At 39.8% G+C, this 16,485-nt stretch overlaps 1 protein-coding gene across 3 annotated transcripts in view; it reads right to left on the bottom strand.

The window, feature by feature from the left end:
- Nucleotides 1-1,602: 1,602 nt before the first annotated feature.
- The window catches only part of phkb (phosphorylase kinase, beta), a 146,252-nt gene continuing 131,369 nt past the window's right edge, over nt 1,603-16,485 (bottom strand). For 2 of the 3 annotated variants that reach the window (XM_030077130.1, XM_030077138.1), the window contains 9 exons: nt 15,154-15,235; nt 14,624-14,681; nt 11,448-11,538; nt 9,834-10,039; nt 8,745-8,879; nt 6,887-7,016; nt 5,377-5,484; nt 3,432-3,572; nt 1,603-2,931 (listed from right to left, as the gene is read on the bottom strand). In XM_030077130.1, coding sequence (XP_029932990.1) covers nt 2,794-2,931; nt 3,432-3,572; nt 5,377-5,484; nt 6,887-7,016; nt 8,745-8,879; nt 9,834-10,039; nt 11,448-11,538; nt 14,624-14,681; nt 15,154-15,235 — 1,089 coding nt within the window. In that variant the 3' untranslated portion in view covers nt 1,603-2,793. The remainder of the gene's footprint in view (nt 2,932-3,431; nt 3,573-5,376; nt 5,485-6,886; nt 7,017-8,744; nt 8,880-9,833; nt 10,040-11,447; nt 11,539-14,623; nt 14,682-15,153; nt 15,236-16,485) is intronic. The other variant, XM_030077121.1, reaches the window with a different exon arrangement.

The raw sequence follows: 16,485 nt of genomic DNA, 5'->3' as shown, positions 1-16,485 counted from the left end.
CTTGTTTGTGCATTTCTTCTAAGCCCTTAACATCTGCAGTAAATGAACCTCAGCATTTACACCTGCTCTCACCCTGCTAAGCTCTACTTAATGAAGTAATAGCCTACTGGAGTTAACATATTCCTTATTTTTCTGAAGAGAAGTGTTTATCATGAAAAAAATACAGAACTTGCTCCTTTTCAAGATGTACAGCTTCTGAACCTTGTTAGACGGTTAGGACAACTATTTGGCAACAAGAGAAGAGGAAGTAAGATTTTTTTTCCGCCTCTGAAAATTATGTGGAAGTGGAGATTTATTCGAAGAGACGGCCAGATCTGCTCTCACCAGCTTTGGAGTGCATTGTGAGTTGATTTGAATATATTGACTGTGAGGCAGAGCTCATTTATCTTCTCCTCTGGCTCTCGCCCACTTCTCCACCTCTCCCTGCCAGTCAGTCAGCGTTGCAAACAGTATGCAGCCTCACAGCACCCAGATGCAGATTGATAAGGGGTCTGGCCAGCATGAGTGGGTGTAACCAGTAGAATCGGATACAATGCCAAACACACACCCCCGAGGCCTGTGGCAGACATGCTTGAAAAAACAAACACATTGTTTCAGCCACAGAACACAGAAACAAGAGCTACTCATGACACACTGTAATTATCAGGGATGGGACAACAAATATCAAAATTCAATATCACAGGGCAGAAATATGGCAATGCATTTTGTTGGCCGGAAAAATCAATCAGCTACAGTTTATTCTGCTGTCAAAATCACAACCGAGCTATCAAGTTATCCATTGAAGTTATATTATTTATTTTGTTATTATTATTGTTATTTTAAAGAGCAAGCAAACCCAAAATTCAAACCTGTGTAAAGCCTGACATCTAATAGAAGAAATCATGCTACTAAAATGGCCATCGGTTATTGGCTAATCTGATACTGCCCAGTGATGTCACTTTCTTTAGAGCACAACAGGTGGTGACATCACCTGGCACCAAAGATCAGCCAATAGCAGATGGCCCTTTTAGTAACATGCTTTCTGTTGAATTCAACAAACCCTTTCCGAATCTTGACCATGACCATGACCATGAAACCACGACCTTGTCCTAACCTTAACCAAGTAGCTAATGAAAGATAAGAAAAGTTGCTAAAGCTAGTGTTTGAGAGCAATAGAAATAGATGATAATAGCGTTCTGATCCACTAAGGTACAGCAGGGACCTATAGGCTACTGGCCAATGCTCTGTGGGGGTGATTAGGACTGATAACAGCGATTCAATGGTGTGATAATGGCGTTTTTAACATAGATTTTGGTTACCTAGCCAGTGCCACTGCAAGACTAATTTGTGGGCCATAAACATAATATTGAACAGTCATACTTTGTTGCCATTAAACATTTATTTACTATGTTGTATTATGGTTGTACTGAGTGATGAAACCCATAATCAGCCTATTATCCCAGCACAGCTCTGTATTGTACATTTACCTCACAACAGCAGGGGGGAACAGGGGGAAAATGTTTCTTGAGCCAACAGTATACTGCAGACCCCATTTATTTGCAGGCTCACACATAAATACAAACTCAAATGCTGATAGTAAAGTGAGAAAAAGGAAAATGTTTATAGTTTCCATGATAGCTTTATTCTTTCAAACTACATCAAGTTAAAAATACTTCTCGTGGATGACAAGGGTAAACACACACGCACACAATGACAAGGCCAGGCGGATTCATCACAGTGATGATATTCAGGTAGGCACACTCCAAGATAAACACTTTAAAATAAGTCAGAGTTAAGTCTTTCATCACTTCTACCTTAGGATGACAGCAGAGCATTCTGTTACCGACATTCACCGAAACACATTATTTTTTAAAAAGCCCTAAGTCCTAAGACTTCAAATAAGCAGTAGTCATTGTCATGCAGAGCCCTGCTTTCCAAACCGGGCCTCTCAGAAACTCTATTTTGTGACTCATAACATTCAGTAGCACTGATCAGAGAAGCCCACACAGTGGTTATGGCAAACATTTGCTATTGTCATGCTGCAGACTCTGCATGCAAAGAGGTAATAAGACGCAGAGTTCCTCAAAACAGTACAACAAACACACAGCCCTGATATGTATTGTGATGGCGATGATACTATATGATTCAATATAAAATCCAAATGTAACACAATGTCATGCAGTGGTTCTTGGACTTTTAAATGCTGAAGACACACAGACATTTTGGATCCCCAAACCGACATGACTGAATTGTACCTAAATGAAATTACAGCAGAATTAATTGCCTCATATTTCTGGTGATTTGTTACACTTGTTCAAAGCCTGTTTGGGGTCCGAATGCACCAATTTGAGAACCGCTGCTTCTTCAATACGATCTACCGCTGCTGAGTACAAGGTAGGTTATTGCTGGTGACTCGAGAGATACAGTACAGCAAAGGAAGGTTACAAATGTGAGGTTAAAAATGAGCTTGGTTGGGCTTGTCAGAGATGGAATCAAAATGGGACCATTTCAAAATCACCAGGTCTTGAGGGTAAAGAAAGGTTCAGCTAAAAGAGCAATACGTAACAGCCAGAAACCCTCTGAGCTCTGTATATCAAGTTATTGCTACTAATGAAAAAGTTGCCCAGAAAACATAATTTGTAGGAGAAAGGTACCTATAGGAGAGGGTACTAGGGAGGTTCAAGGTTATTTTATTGACACATCTAAAGGAGAAATGACTGTCCTTGTCTGGGTAACCTCATAATTACATTACTGCAGATCAGGGATGGGGCCTGAGGGTGAGGGTGGAGTTAGAGGGTGAGAACTGTTTGAAATCTAGCTAACAGAGCATGGGTCATCCTTGCAGGGCTTCACGTCGCCTTGCAGCAGCTGGATCATGACGGCCTTGGTCAGGTAGCTGGAGGTTCCTCTCTGCCCCACTGGAGGGGTGTTGTAAAACGCCTCCATGTTGTCCTGGGTTGAACACAAAGGAAAAACACCCGAGAGAGAGCGACAGACAGACTGTGATTTGAAAAGTGTAATTACCTCATCAAAATGCAATCATTATTTAACAGTGTAACTGAATTGTGCTGCTGTGAGGCTGTTATTTGAAAGCTGGGCAACAAAAAAACATCCAGTCATGGTTATATGATTTTCTGAGTGTAATATAATGGAAGAAATCTCATAAAGAAAAACAAAATTGGAAAATGCCACTCTTGTATTATATTTCTATTAGACCAGGCTTTGTAACACCATTTAATTAAACAATTTAGGTAAACTGTATGGCTGGATTGACACCTCAAAGTTCAAGAGCATATTCATTTTACAATGCCAATGAGATGGTTTCACTGCAGGTTTTCTCTATGGACAAATGATAATGCACTTACCAGCCAATCAAAATCAAGACAGCATTCGTGCCATGATAAATGCAGTGATTATAATATCAGCTAAAGGTCTATCTGACATCTCCATACCTGCTTCTCTATGCCTTCAAAGCGGCTGCGATCCCTCTGGAAGTCACTGAAGGCTTCTTTCACCAGACTGTCCAGATCCACCTTCTCACTGAACTCCAGCTCTGGGTTTCTCTCCAGAACAATGGACACGACCATCAACAGCTGCTCATACAGAGAGGACACTGTCAGACACTGATACTGACACGACTGATATTACTTATATTGATACCAGTTGTACTAGACGGCTAAATAAAACTTAACTGACTGGCCTAAATTCTTTAAGCAGGGTGTTTCAAAACCAAATGCCTGGTTGCATTTAGTCTCAAAATTACACTGCTAACTTGCTCATAGGGGTTAAAAGGTCGTTGATTTTACTTGGGTTCAGACTTAACCAGAATTTAACAGTAAAATCACTAAAATATTAAAAGCAAAACTAGCACACTGCAAAAAAATATTTAGTCATATTTAGAGTTAAAGGGACGGTAAACTAAAATGTGCATTTTTTTTTCTCATGAAAATGTATATTGTCATCACTGGGTGCAGAAAACATCATGAAACTGTGAGAATGCAAAGTCCTTTCCCTGCAGAGAAATGCCTAGAGGATGTTTTCTCTTCCTTTCTGAGTCAAACTAGCGGTTTTGCTAGTGAGGGATTATAATCTATAATATAACCTCTCACAGGTAAGAGTGGGGGTGAGCCAATCTGAACACATTTCAGTGTTTACTCCTGCCCCTGCTTGACTGACTGCTTGACTGACTTTCAATTGCACCTGCTATCCTCTGAGAGGCTCAGCAAATGGCAGAACACAGTAATTGTTAGTTTGTGAGCATGGCACGCTGAGGATTATTTTATCAATCTAACATTAATGACATAAGAAGAGGTGAGGGCTAGCAGAGCATTTCCATCTAATACAGCAATGGCTTCAAGCGTTGGCTTTCTCACATCAACTCTACTACTACAAGCCTCTTAAGTGTAAATTTTTAACAAGCTGCAATGTTAGCCAGGAAAACATTAGCAGCACTAGTAAGACCCCTGGATATTTCAAATCCAACAAATGGGATATTCTTACTACAGTTGGTTGGTCTCACAGCAAAACAATATTATTATCCTACAAGAGGAGCTAAAGCCCACCCAACCCTGCTGGACTGTATCACATTAGAAAATGCATCCCTAAACTCTGCTGGATTTTAGGAACTCTCAGATATTGGTGAATGGTAAAGATGGGCAAGGCAACTTTATTTTTTTATAGCACATTTCATACAGCACGGTAAATTCAATGTGCTTTTCGAAGAGACAACAATACAGCAAAGGTACAACATTTACAAGTCAAATTGCAAAAGTACATGCAAGCAATACAAGAGATAAAGGATTTAATTATTCATAGTACTCAAAAACAACCCAAATCAAAACAATTTTTAACTGTGTTTACCGTCCCTTTAAAAATTTATCCGGTGGGATAAAATAATTCCACTTGTTTCCAGTGCGGTTTTACTTGTTTCAGGGATTTTTCTGTCATAGAATAAATATGAATAAACATGGCAGAATAAGGCAAATCAGCCCACTGGGATCAAGAAAACGACAAAAGAAAATGACAGAAAAGTTGATTGGCATTGGAAACAAGTAAAATTAACCCACTGGCAGAATTTTTCAGTAGTTTGAAGAAAAGCAAGATTTTAGCTTTGAATATGAGACTTGTTGAGATGGAAATTTTTGCAGTGCAGATACCCAGCGAAGAAAAGCCAGAACCGGAGAGATGTAATTTCATGTATTTATGCCACTTAAAAATCCCAGCAGCTGCATTTTGAACAAGGTGGAGAGGGCAAAGAGACTTTTGACAGGTGACAGAATAGCAAGAGCAAAGTCAATGTCATGTCAAGTACAAATCCATTCCCGTTCGCCCTGGTGTTAATCATTTTCTTTTACTGTGACTCGGTTCCTTTTCTCTGGTGGTGAATGGCTGTGTTACCTCCACTATGATTTGCCTGTACTCCGGCAGGACGATGTTCTTAAGTGTGTCCTCCACCAGCAAAGAGAAGTTCATCTCATACATGGTCATATCAGACAGGGTGGGTTGCTGCCACGGAGGGGAGAAAAAAGAGAATTGAAGAAAACTTAGATTCACTTACAAATCTCACTCTTCTTTGACAGCAGAGTGCGGATCGGGCAGCATATTTGTCTGAACCTCACCCAAGATGGGAGCACAGTAACCAAACCAAACCCAACCCGAACCCAACAGATGTTCTTTTTTTGTGTCCGAACCCGACCCAAGCCACAGATTTTACTCGTCCTGCAATGACAGGTTACACTTACAGTCTGAAATAGCCTACATGTTGCCTTCAGCGTCATCATGTAAATTCCAGCACTCAGGAAGTTGCCCAGAACAGACAGTAGGTCCATCATTTTTATTTGTTTTAGAGTCAAGTTTCACTAAAATAACGCCAACATGACTGAATCCGACCTGGACCCAACCATAATTTCTAGACTTCTGTCATGAGCCCGTTGGGACCCAGGAAAATGAATCTCGCAATCCCACATTTTTACTCATTTATGTATTTGTGCATTTTTATCCTCCAAACTTTTAAGTTCTTTTTAACTTCAACAAGGTGCTAATTTTAAACTTTAAACTATGTTTAAACCGCCTTTAAACAGATCAGGTGATTTAACTTTAATAATGGTAGGGGAAAAGGGACAGACTAAGCATAGTAAAGTTTTATAAAAATGTCTTTTTTTTTGTTTGCTTTGTTTTTTTGTTTTTTTTAAATTATATTTGGGACACTCTCTCCTCTACTTCACTCCAGAGGCTTCTGTCTATCGAAGCCAAAATGAATACTGATGCAAGTGCTACTGAATTGACATTGATTAATGCTGCCTGTTGGTCTGTTAAAAAACAATTACAGGGACAAGTGCTTTGTTTTGATGAAAATATGCTATGAAAACTGTGTAAAACTGTCTTCACTCAAATGAAACAAAATGTTAAAAATAATAAAACAGAACTTGGACAGAATGACCTTTTTTCCGCAAATGACAACATTTCAGCATTCTCATGTTGATTATCCTACCTGTGTGAAGTCAGCCAAATAGTTGAAGTTGGATGCTTTTATCGGAGGTAAGTTTTATGTTTTTCCCCCATTTGACTTAATACAGGTCACATACACACACAGAAAATTTGGTTTCTGAAAAAATCTGGTATTGTGTGTACCTCTTTTTAATAGTAATTAGATACTGTTGAGTAACAACAGCACGGTAAACCATAATGACATCTGTGGAAGTGATGTCTTTTACAGTATCCATCTATCCATCTATCCTGACCTTAATTTAAGTTTTGATGGTATTTTTGATAAATGTCACACCACAAAATTCAGAGCCAAGTGCTAGCCACCCAGCTGACAGTACAGTCACACAATCTGCACAGTGCCATCTTGAACCAGAGCTCTGTAGAGCAGACGCACAGCAGTGGTGAAAGTGAATTTTGTTACCTGTGGGAGGTGAATGCCAGCCACCATGATGCCGTTGGGTGTCCTCTCCAGAATCTGCCAGACACGATCATAGAAACCCAGAGGAGTTCTGTTCAGAGAGCCGTCGATCTGACGCCTATTCAGCCAAGACCTGAGAGCGGAGAGGTCAGCAGGGATGAATCAAGTCTGATGCCACAATCAGATCTCATGAATTCAACGTGGTGTCTGAATAAGAACTTGGTGGTTTTGGGTCAGGTGTCTTTACACCATGCAGATCTGACATGTTTCAAGAAGTTAGATTTTTGTGGTATGGACAGCCGGCAACATCCCGACACAAAGTTTATCATATCATGAGTTTTTTTTTTTTGTTTGTTTTTTTTTTGCCCTTCTCTCTCTCTCAACTCAACTCTTAAGACATGTTCTGGCTTTGAGACTGTGGATTTGTTCCCGCCCTCACCAACACCTGTGGACATCATGCTACATCCAGAAAGATGGCATGTGCTGATTGGTCAGAGTCAAATGTGTAGTGTGGTGAGTGTATGACAAGAACTTATGTTACTATGAACGATGATCTGACATGGTTTTATTTACTGCACATATCTGTGTAATATAATTGAATACATATGGGAACAGCAGAAAAAACATATACATGCATAGGGATTAAGTGGGGAAAAAACACAGAACATAGAACATGTCACAGGAGGAGACCGGAAAACCCTAATAGACTAGTCAGGTGGCTCTCCTGTATATCCTGTATAATGAAAAAAAGCAGTCAAAAACAATCCAGATAAAATTAAGTAGTAGAAAAAAGAAGGTAAAACCACACAAATAAAAAGAAAACCACCAATATAATGTCAGAGAACTGTGTGGCACATTCAACACTGAATTGTCTGTGAGTGACAAATAACAAGATTCTTGTTTTTCTTGATTCAGACAACACCTTTGATAAAAAGTAGTCATTACTTTGGTGTTTTGCATCAAAGGCACTGACTCAACATACTATAACACCAATGAAGAATGGTATACAATGCGGCTATTTTTTGATTTCTTTGACCTTATTATATTTATACTGAACAAGCCACGGCTGTCAAATCCATAAATGTAAAATGCATCACTTCCTGTACAGCAAAGGATTTTCCCCAGGAAAAAAGGACCCCATTAAGGTGTTAAACACGAACATGAACTGACTAGAGGCTTAATTGTTGCTGTATGGTGTCGATCGGCTATAGAGAATAGCAAAACAGACAATATGAAAAAAGTTGCAGATTAGAAAGTGTCAGCATTTATTAGATTTAGATTTGATTGCATGAGAGGAAACTTCAATAATCATCCTGGGGAAATTGGGTCACAACAGCAGGTGACCAGCAGGAAACCACCAGCAGGAAATAAGATGCAGATGACAAAAAGACAGCACTGAAGATAACAAAAAACAAGTATCTACAGGGAAAACTACAGCTGCCAAAAGTATTGAAAACAAATAAATCACTAATAATAAATCATCAAACTGTCAAACCATGATAAAGACATGCTATCTCCAAATAAAAATATTAACTGATGAAAAAAGTAATAAAGGTGTCATTTGTTCTTAAATTAATTGGTTTTGATAAAGACAGGAGTGAATAACACTCCTGTCTTTATCAAAACAAGGTATGATTTAAGGACAAATTTGTCACGTCAGTCACACCCTTATCAGTCATTTTCCATCATTGGTAAAGTATATTTTCATCATTTAATTTTTGTGAGATCCAAATTGCATTCTGTTTGGGAAAGAAAAACAGCACACAACATAATTTCTATATACACTATTTGTTTAACTGTTTGCATGTGTGTGTGATATTTGTGTGTGCATGTGTGTGTGTGTGTGTGTGTGTGTGTGTACCTGCCGGTGTGCTGTGGCTGCAGGACGTCCAACAGCAGCTGTTTGACGTCACTGGGGGACAGCTGGTAGATGTCCTGCGGCTGCATGTCTCCTGCTCTGATCTTCAGCTCGTGCTTCATGGCCTGGACAATCCACCTGAACACAGCATGCACACACACACACACACACACACACACACACACACACACACACACAGTCAACAACATCATTACAAGGCTAGGTACCAGATTTATACTTGATAGAAGTCTTTTTGACAACAAACTCTTTGTCTTCTGTTTCCTGGTTTTGCCTCACAATGTAATTTATTAATTGAATCCTTCAAAGGGCTTTAGGAAACAGGGTTTGTCAGAGTGTGTCAAAGTCCCAAATAATGCTGCTTATTCAATAATTTTTGATAGTAATCCGCTCCAAGGGTTGCCTTGAAGGGTTTTAATGCACAAAGTGGGGACTACGCAGGTACTGTCTCCATGAAGTGCATCAAAACAGGAGAGCTATTTAATTTTGGGAACATTATCCAACAACAATCAGACAGTCTTGCAATGGAGATGCAACTAGCTGAATTGGTGAACAATATTGATTTGGCTAACATTGTAGATGTCATGGATTTGCCAAAATGGATTAAATACGACACACATCTACTAAAATTTGCTCAGCTAGCTCATTGTTGGTGTTAGTTATGCCACAATTAAGCGCTATAAAATAATCACAATACTAAAAGCAATTTTATTTTAAAAACGGGGTAGGGGGTGACAGCTAACATAGTTAGCTTTGCACTTAAGTTTCTTGTTGCTATAGTTATTTTACCATTTTTGCACCATCAACCTTCCATACAGTCAAATTAAGGTGATGTCAAATAACCAAGATGCCTGAAAATGTGAGGGTCAGCCCTCTTCCAGGACAACTGTGATTCAGTTTGATGGGAGCAATGACATAATTCACAACAAGTAATGGGAAGCAACTCCAAAACACGAGGCTTTTTGTGGTATAAGGAAACGGATTTTGACATGATAGCCAGCAGCTGCTCATAGCTAGAAAGGCTGGCATGACAAAACGTAGTCTGGACTCCTGGATTCATCGCCTCCCGCCTACCCGACTCGGATCTTCAGCATGCCGCTGAACAGCTCGGGGTTGTTGGAGATGATCCAGCCGATGTGGATGACGAGCTCCTGCTGCAGCACGGCCTCCCGCTCCCCACCCTGAGGGGTACACTGGGTGTAGATGATACCTTTAATCACGCCTGGTGACAGCGGGTTGGAGATCACCTCCTCCTCATGCCCAAACAGACCCAGAGTCACCTGGCAAACATGTGCACGCACATACACACACACACACATACACACACACAAAGGTGGGCATATGAGGGGAAGGAGGAGGCTACCAGAACAAGACAGCATTAGGGTGGCGTCTGAAATGTAGCAGACACGTTGTGTTTATACATTCAAGCATTTGTGACTGTTTGTAGGAACAGGTGAACAAACATGTGTGTGTCTGTGAGTGTGTGTGTGTGCATGCATCTGCATGTGCTACACAGTGTGATCCACTTCCCCCATCGTCCAGTGTAAGTATCTCTGTTCCATCATTCTAAAACTGGCCTTCTCTCACAGAGTAACATAAAAGTGAAAGGAGGAAAAATTACAGATCCCAAGATTACCCCTTTTTTTTATTTTGTTTCTCCTCAAAGCTATCTTATGAAAATTACACCTCTGCTTTCTCCCTCAGAAGAGGACGCCGTTTTATCTCCTTTAATCTCTCTGAAAAGCTGGCCCTCTGATGTTGAAATCCAGCAATTTGAAGACTCAGATATATGATTCATCTTTACATCTGAACTCTGCTTCTGCTCCAGCAAAGAGCATGAAAACAAGAGGGGGAAATGACCTGCCGCATACAGCATGCACAAGGAATATAATGTTGAGCTTTTACATCTGCAAGAAATACAATAAAAGCTATAGTCACTGTGCCTTTTTCCAGCTAAAATAAATGGGCTGGTGCCTCTTATATCTTCCTACTGAGCTGCTACTGTATGCAAGAGAAGGCATCCGTCTCAAATTCTAAATCAGCTTTCTCAATCTTGTTGAGAAAAGCATTCCCTCTGGTACGCAATCTATATGCAGATTCACACCTTGAGCTACTTCAGTATAATGAAATGCCTAAAACTCTTCAGGAGGGCAAAAACGAGGCAAGATAACTGACACTCTGGAGAGGCGGCTAATCTCCGGGTAACACTTGACAGGAACGAAGCGGTGAGCTGAAACTCAGCGCACCGTGAGGAAGTGGGATCAGACAGATTCCTGGGTCACAAGCTATTGACTGGTACATGAAGTGTGTCTGGATGTAGCCTGACATATGGACATAGTGAACAACATCGAGGGTTTCACAAAGGTCAAACTGGCAGCCTCGTGACAACTAGAGCTTAGACACAACCACACACGCAGAGACACACACATACACGGACGTTAGCTGTGGTGATGAAGACAACACATGCTGCACACCTACTTTCAGCAATTCCCATAGGATGACAGCATGAGGAGCTTGTGATCGTGATTAAAGTTTCCATACATCATCGCCAATTCCCTTTTAATTTTAATAATCAGTGAACATTAAAATTGTGTCCCAACATGCCATTTGCCAAAATATCTGAATATTTGTGATTCTAAAAGGGACAATTGTACTATTGAGGCCCCGACTGTCTGTGTGTCCACTTACCTGCTTGCCATGCACTAAAACACTAGTAATACTGGGTGCAAGGCTGTCCACTAGCTTAGTTAAGAGACTGGCAGCAAGACGGACAACAGACCTGGTGGCAAAAACACAAGAACACTCTTATTCATGACAGATAACAACTAATGACTACAGCCCGGATGTCAGATTCATTTTTTTTTACTCTGGTTTAAAGAACAAAGAACCAGGCTAGTGATCCACCTCCTGAACTCAACTGCAGAGTCAAGAAAAGGGACAATAAATGTGTAACACTGACAGACTCCTTGCAAAGCAACTGACTTTTGACCTGCTAAGTCAAAAGTAACTGTTTCAGCTACGAATCAGATATGTGCACAGTGCATAATGTCTGCAAAATGTGGCTTACATATATATTTTTAAATCAGAATGTCCCCATGAATGCCATATCTAAAAGGTCTGAATCAGTATTTAGTAGAAATATTCAATATTTCACAGAAATACACAAAACATTGTGAAAATCACCAACAGTTTGATGCATTGTTGCATTACTTCAAAACTCTCCATTAAAACCCAAGTTGTGTTTATTTTGGAATTAAAAGAGGCATCAAAATTGAGCTTTCTGTCCGGCCTTAAGACAACTAGATGTTATTATATTGGAATTTATTTAAAGCCAGAGGAATGGGGTGGCTTTCCAGAAAATATTTTAATGTTCACTAATTTCTGAATTAATAATTTAAAACAGTGCCAGCAGCCTGCAGTTGCCTCCTCTTGCCTGCAGGAATCCTATGGAGAAAAAAAGCTACAGACGTGAACTGCGGTTATCGCCACATGGAGCTCAGACTGCTATTGCCACACAAATGGACTTGAAGACATCCTTGCAGAAGCAATGAACGTACAAATAGAATTTAATCAATAGACCCATGAATATAATCAGCTGAAACACACCCTGCCTCCCTTACATGTGGAGAACACATCTTGTTTGGAGTGTGTGGAATTAATCAGTGCTTAAACCTGCAGAAATGCGATGGCGCACCTTGTGTGTGGCAAATAAAAATGCAACAAAGCCTTAATGTTCATGAGGCATGAGGCGGTGTCAAGCCACTGATGCTTTGTTGGGAACCTATTTCAAGCTCCACTTCCTAGCCCGTGTTAAGTAAATGAGAAAAGAAATTGAACTGAATATTGATAATGTTTCACAGCAACCTGGAGACGAGCCTGCAGGCTTTTTTTGTCAGCGCCGTAATCAAATTCACTGATGTTAAGAGTATATTAATTACAAAAACAAATATCAGAGTACAATAAAGGTTGTTGAGCTGTCAAGTAAGCCGACATCTGACACAAATCCAGACCAAACCAAAGCATGGACTCTAAACGGGGGACAATGTAAAACAACCATCCATTTGATCCATCCGGGGTGAGTGAGCTTAGTGGGTGATGCTGCAGAGGGTGAGGAGCAGGGCTGGAGGTCCAGGCTGGTGCTGCGGTTAATGAAGGCAAAGCCGACACAGAAACCAAGCTAATGCACACGTCTGAATCAACGTGTGCACTAGCTTAGCCCAGCAAGCATCGCCTGTGTGTATTAGCCACCTTGCTGCTCTAACCCTAACAGTTTAACCAGAGATAGCATTGCTGGCAATCAGCCATTCAGCAACATGCTAAGATTAAGATCATTAGACATGTTACAAAAATGCTATGCACTACTCACTAGCAGGGTGACTACAGATTAGAGTACAGTTAAATGCAAGATTTTCTGAGAATTAAGTTGAATTTCACATTCTACTTTTTAAGACCTTTTTGATGGCAGATTGAAATAAAATTTATGACCAGTTTCACTCATAAATTATTGAAAACAGTGACCAGCGGCCAAGCTCAGACTGTAGGTTATTTCTATCAAAATTCTGCAATCACATTCTCTGTGCACTCAGGGAAGTTATATATTAAGAATAGTTATATATTAACCATAAGTTTTATCCTTGTTTCTTAACTTAATTAACACTTCAAAAATGTTTTCCCAGTGATTGCAAATGAGTTGTTATAAGACCTGCAGACACCCTGGTTACTGAGAGATCGCACCTTTAGGGTTGGCTAAAGTCCACACAGCTCTCAAGCTTGTCAGCTAGCTAGCCGTCTGACTGGGTCTACACATGCAGAGGCATTAGTCTGTCTCTCCCTCATCATTACCTGTTTCCCATGCACCAGAATTGTAGTGATGTGAGGGGCTATAGAGCTGGCAAACTTCTTGATAATGGCTGCAGAGTGGCGCACTGCCAGCCTACAGTAGTTTGGCCAAATTAAATAGCAGTTATTTTACCATCAAAATAGAGGTGGTTGTGTGAAAAGACAAAACAGAAAAGAACAGATTAAGAAGAGTACAGAATGTTAAAGGGACTCCAACAAAATGAATCAAGTTGCAGGGACTAAAACAAAATCTTGTTGCCTAGTAAAAAGTCACTTCATTTCACCAAAAGCCTCCAATAGCCTATCATTTGCTACCAGCCACTAACAAATTAAGTGTATCAATTAAATATCTGGAGATAAAGTGGAGCAAAAGTCAGTGTGATAAATTATTGATGCAAGTGAACAGATGGATGGAGCACAGTCCTGAGTGCACCAATGGTAATTTTAACACACAACGGTAAAGTTTTAGATATGGATTACTATTAATTTTCTGGTGATTTCAGGTTGATCGTTGGATATATATGGACTGAGAAAAACTACTCTAACCCTTGTTTGCTACTTGATTTTTATAGCCTACAATTCCTGTGTAATGAATACAGCCACTGGCTTATATAGATACTGACATTTGTTTTCCTTATACATAAAAAACACACATTTGTTGCAAGAAATCCTCAGATATACTAATAAAATAATTATGTACTGGAAGCTTGATATTTTTACAGTTGCTCCATAACAACAATCTGCAACATTAGCTCAATTATAAAACACAGCTCTGCCAACTGATGTGCTATAGGCAATACATTGGTTTGGCTGTAGTTGCCATTCAATAAAAATGTCTTTCTTCATAATTCTGGTGTGTGCTGGAACATGAATTATTTCAAAGTATATTCGGATTGAACAATTTAAGATACTGAAAGTACAGCACATTCGTATACCACATTGACTGTAAGGCTAGTGTGTGTACATATTTGTGTGTGTGTGTGTGTGTGTGTGTGTGTGTGTGTGTGTGTGTGTGTGTATCTGACCAAAGCTTCCTGCTTCCAGCTCTTCTATAGATTCTCTCGAGCTCGTCCATCAGGTTCTCTAAAATCAAACAGGAAAAGCAAAATCTTAGCATTTGTGAAGCTGCTATCAGCAAATGTTTATATTTTTACTTAAATAAACTTAGAGCAGTAACAAATGATTACTCAAACAAAACTATAATCATTGATTTTCTGCTGACCAATTTATCATCTAATTGTTTCAGTATGAGATAATGTGTTTATTTTGAGATTAACAAGCTCATCAGCTTGCATTAAAAAGTCATATAATGAGCCTTAGTTCCCAGTATTTCGATGTAAAACACTGCAGGAATAGAAGGGACACAGTGATGTTAGCAAAGCTATTAATGGGCTGTACTGCTGACAGGTCTAACTGCGGCCCTCGCTCCCTCACAAGTAAACAATGGTGATCCATGGACATGATTGGCAAATGAGCCAATCTGAATCCATTCTGCTGCAGCCAGTGATGGGCTGTTTACGCTGCTCTGTGTGTGCGCATGTCACTGTGCGCTTACCATCTTTGGCCAGGAAGTCTGGTCCTTCTCTCCTGAGGAGAATGCAAGCAAGCTGAGCCTGACTGGCCAAGCAGTCAGAGTCCTGAGCAAAGACACAGACAGACAGGAAGATCAGGCTGGGGAGGAGAGAAACACACGGTGCAAGACAAAACACAGGCTGCTGCCAGGTGGTGTCAAACAGGAGATATGGAGCAGTGTCCACACACACACACACACACACACACACACACACACACACAAACTTGTGCATTATTGAAATGTTCCCAGTATGTACAGGCAGGCCACATTGGTGCATTAACCATCTAACTCATAAAACATTAGGGCATGGGTCGCACTCATAGTGAATTTTTGTTGCAAAGTGTAGGCTATTTACATCTTGTCAAGATGTATGTCGAGATATAAATATATACTTTGTTACAATGCAAAGATATAAATAGCCTACACTTTGCTATTGAAATTTACTTTGATCCATTCTTTTATGTTTTACTGAAAACATTTGACACTGAAAAAATTAATAATTTGCATCTGATGGCTGTTTAGACTGAAAATTAAAATGGTCTCTGACTTTTGCACAGGACTGTATGACACAATCACATTATTCAATTTCAATTTCCAGTTCAATAACATGGTTGCACAGATTTTTTGAAGAACAAGCTGCATCAGAACAAATGGGTTTCATGGCATAGTCAGAGACTAAAGCAAATATTGTCACTAAAGTTTCCCGTCCTTGCCTTTAGGTATCGCTGAAGGCCAAATGACTTTTAATCATTCAGTCTTCGTGTTTGCTCCTCAGTCTGACCTCTAGCTTGAGGTTTCCTACAGAGCAACTACAGGTTGTGAACTTTACACTGCATAAATGGGCACTTTTCTGACAGATATAAATGTTTCACTGTTTACATCCAATTTCCTCTCTGTGGTGTAAGTAGTTGGTGTAGGTGCATATGATGTCAGAGTGCTTTGCTTTGATGATACATAAATGACTGATACTGCTCTGATAAAATTTGTCTTCATTTAACAGGTAACAATGATAATAATGATAATTATTCATTCATTTTAGTTAAATATTTCTCTTTTATGAATAGCTTAAAGACTGCCAGGGGTTTTATCAAGTTTAGCAACAAGGTTGAAGGAAAAATCCACCATTTAGCACTGTTAAAAGTCAACAATTAGAAGATATATTTCTGTGGTATATTTGAGAAGTCAGTTTGATGACAGTTTTTTCCAGTTTTATGAAATTTTGCTCAATTGGCAACTGGCTGAGGATTGCCTGAGGATTGACTAAAGGCATTCTGGGACATGTAGGAAATCACTAACTGAAGTACTAATGAACTA

The sequence above is a fragment of the Myripristis murdjan genome, chromosome 3 (assembly GCF_902150065.1).
Source record: "Myripristis murdjan chromosome 3, fMyrMur1.1, whole genome shotgun sequence".
NCBI classification, from domain to species: Eukaryota; Metazoa; Chordata; class Actinopteri; order Holocentriformes; family Holocentridae; genus Myripristis; species Myripristis murdjan.
Note: the sequence above shows the minus strand (reverse complement) of the source record. Positions and strands in the feature narration are given on the sequence as shown.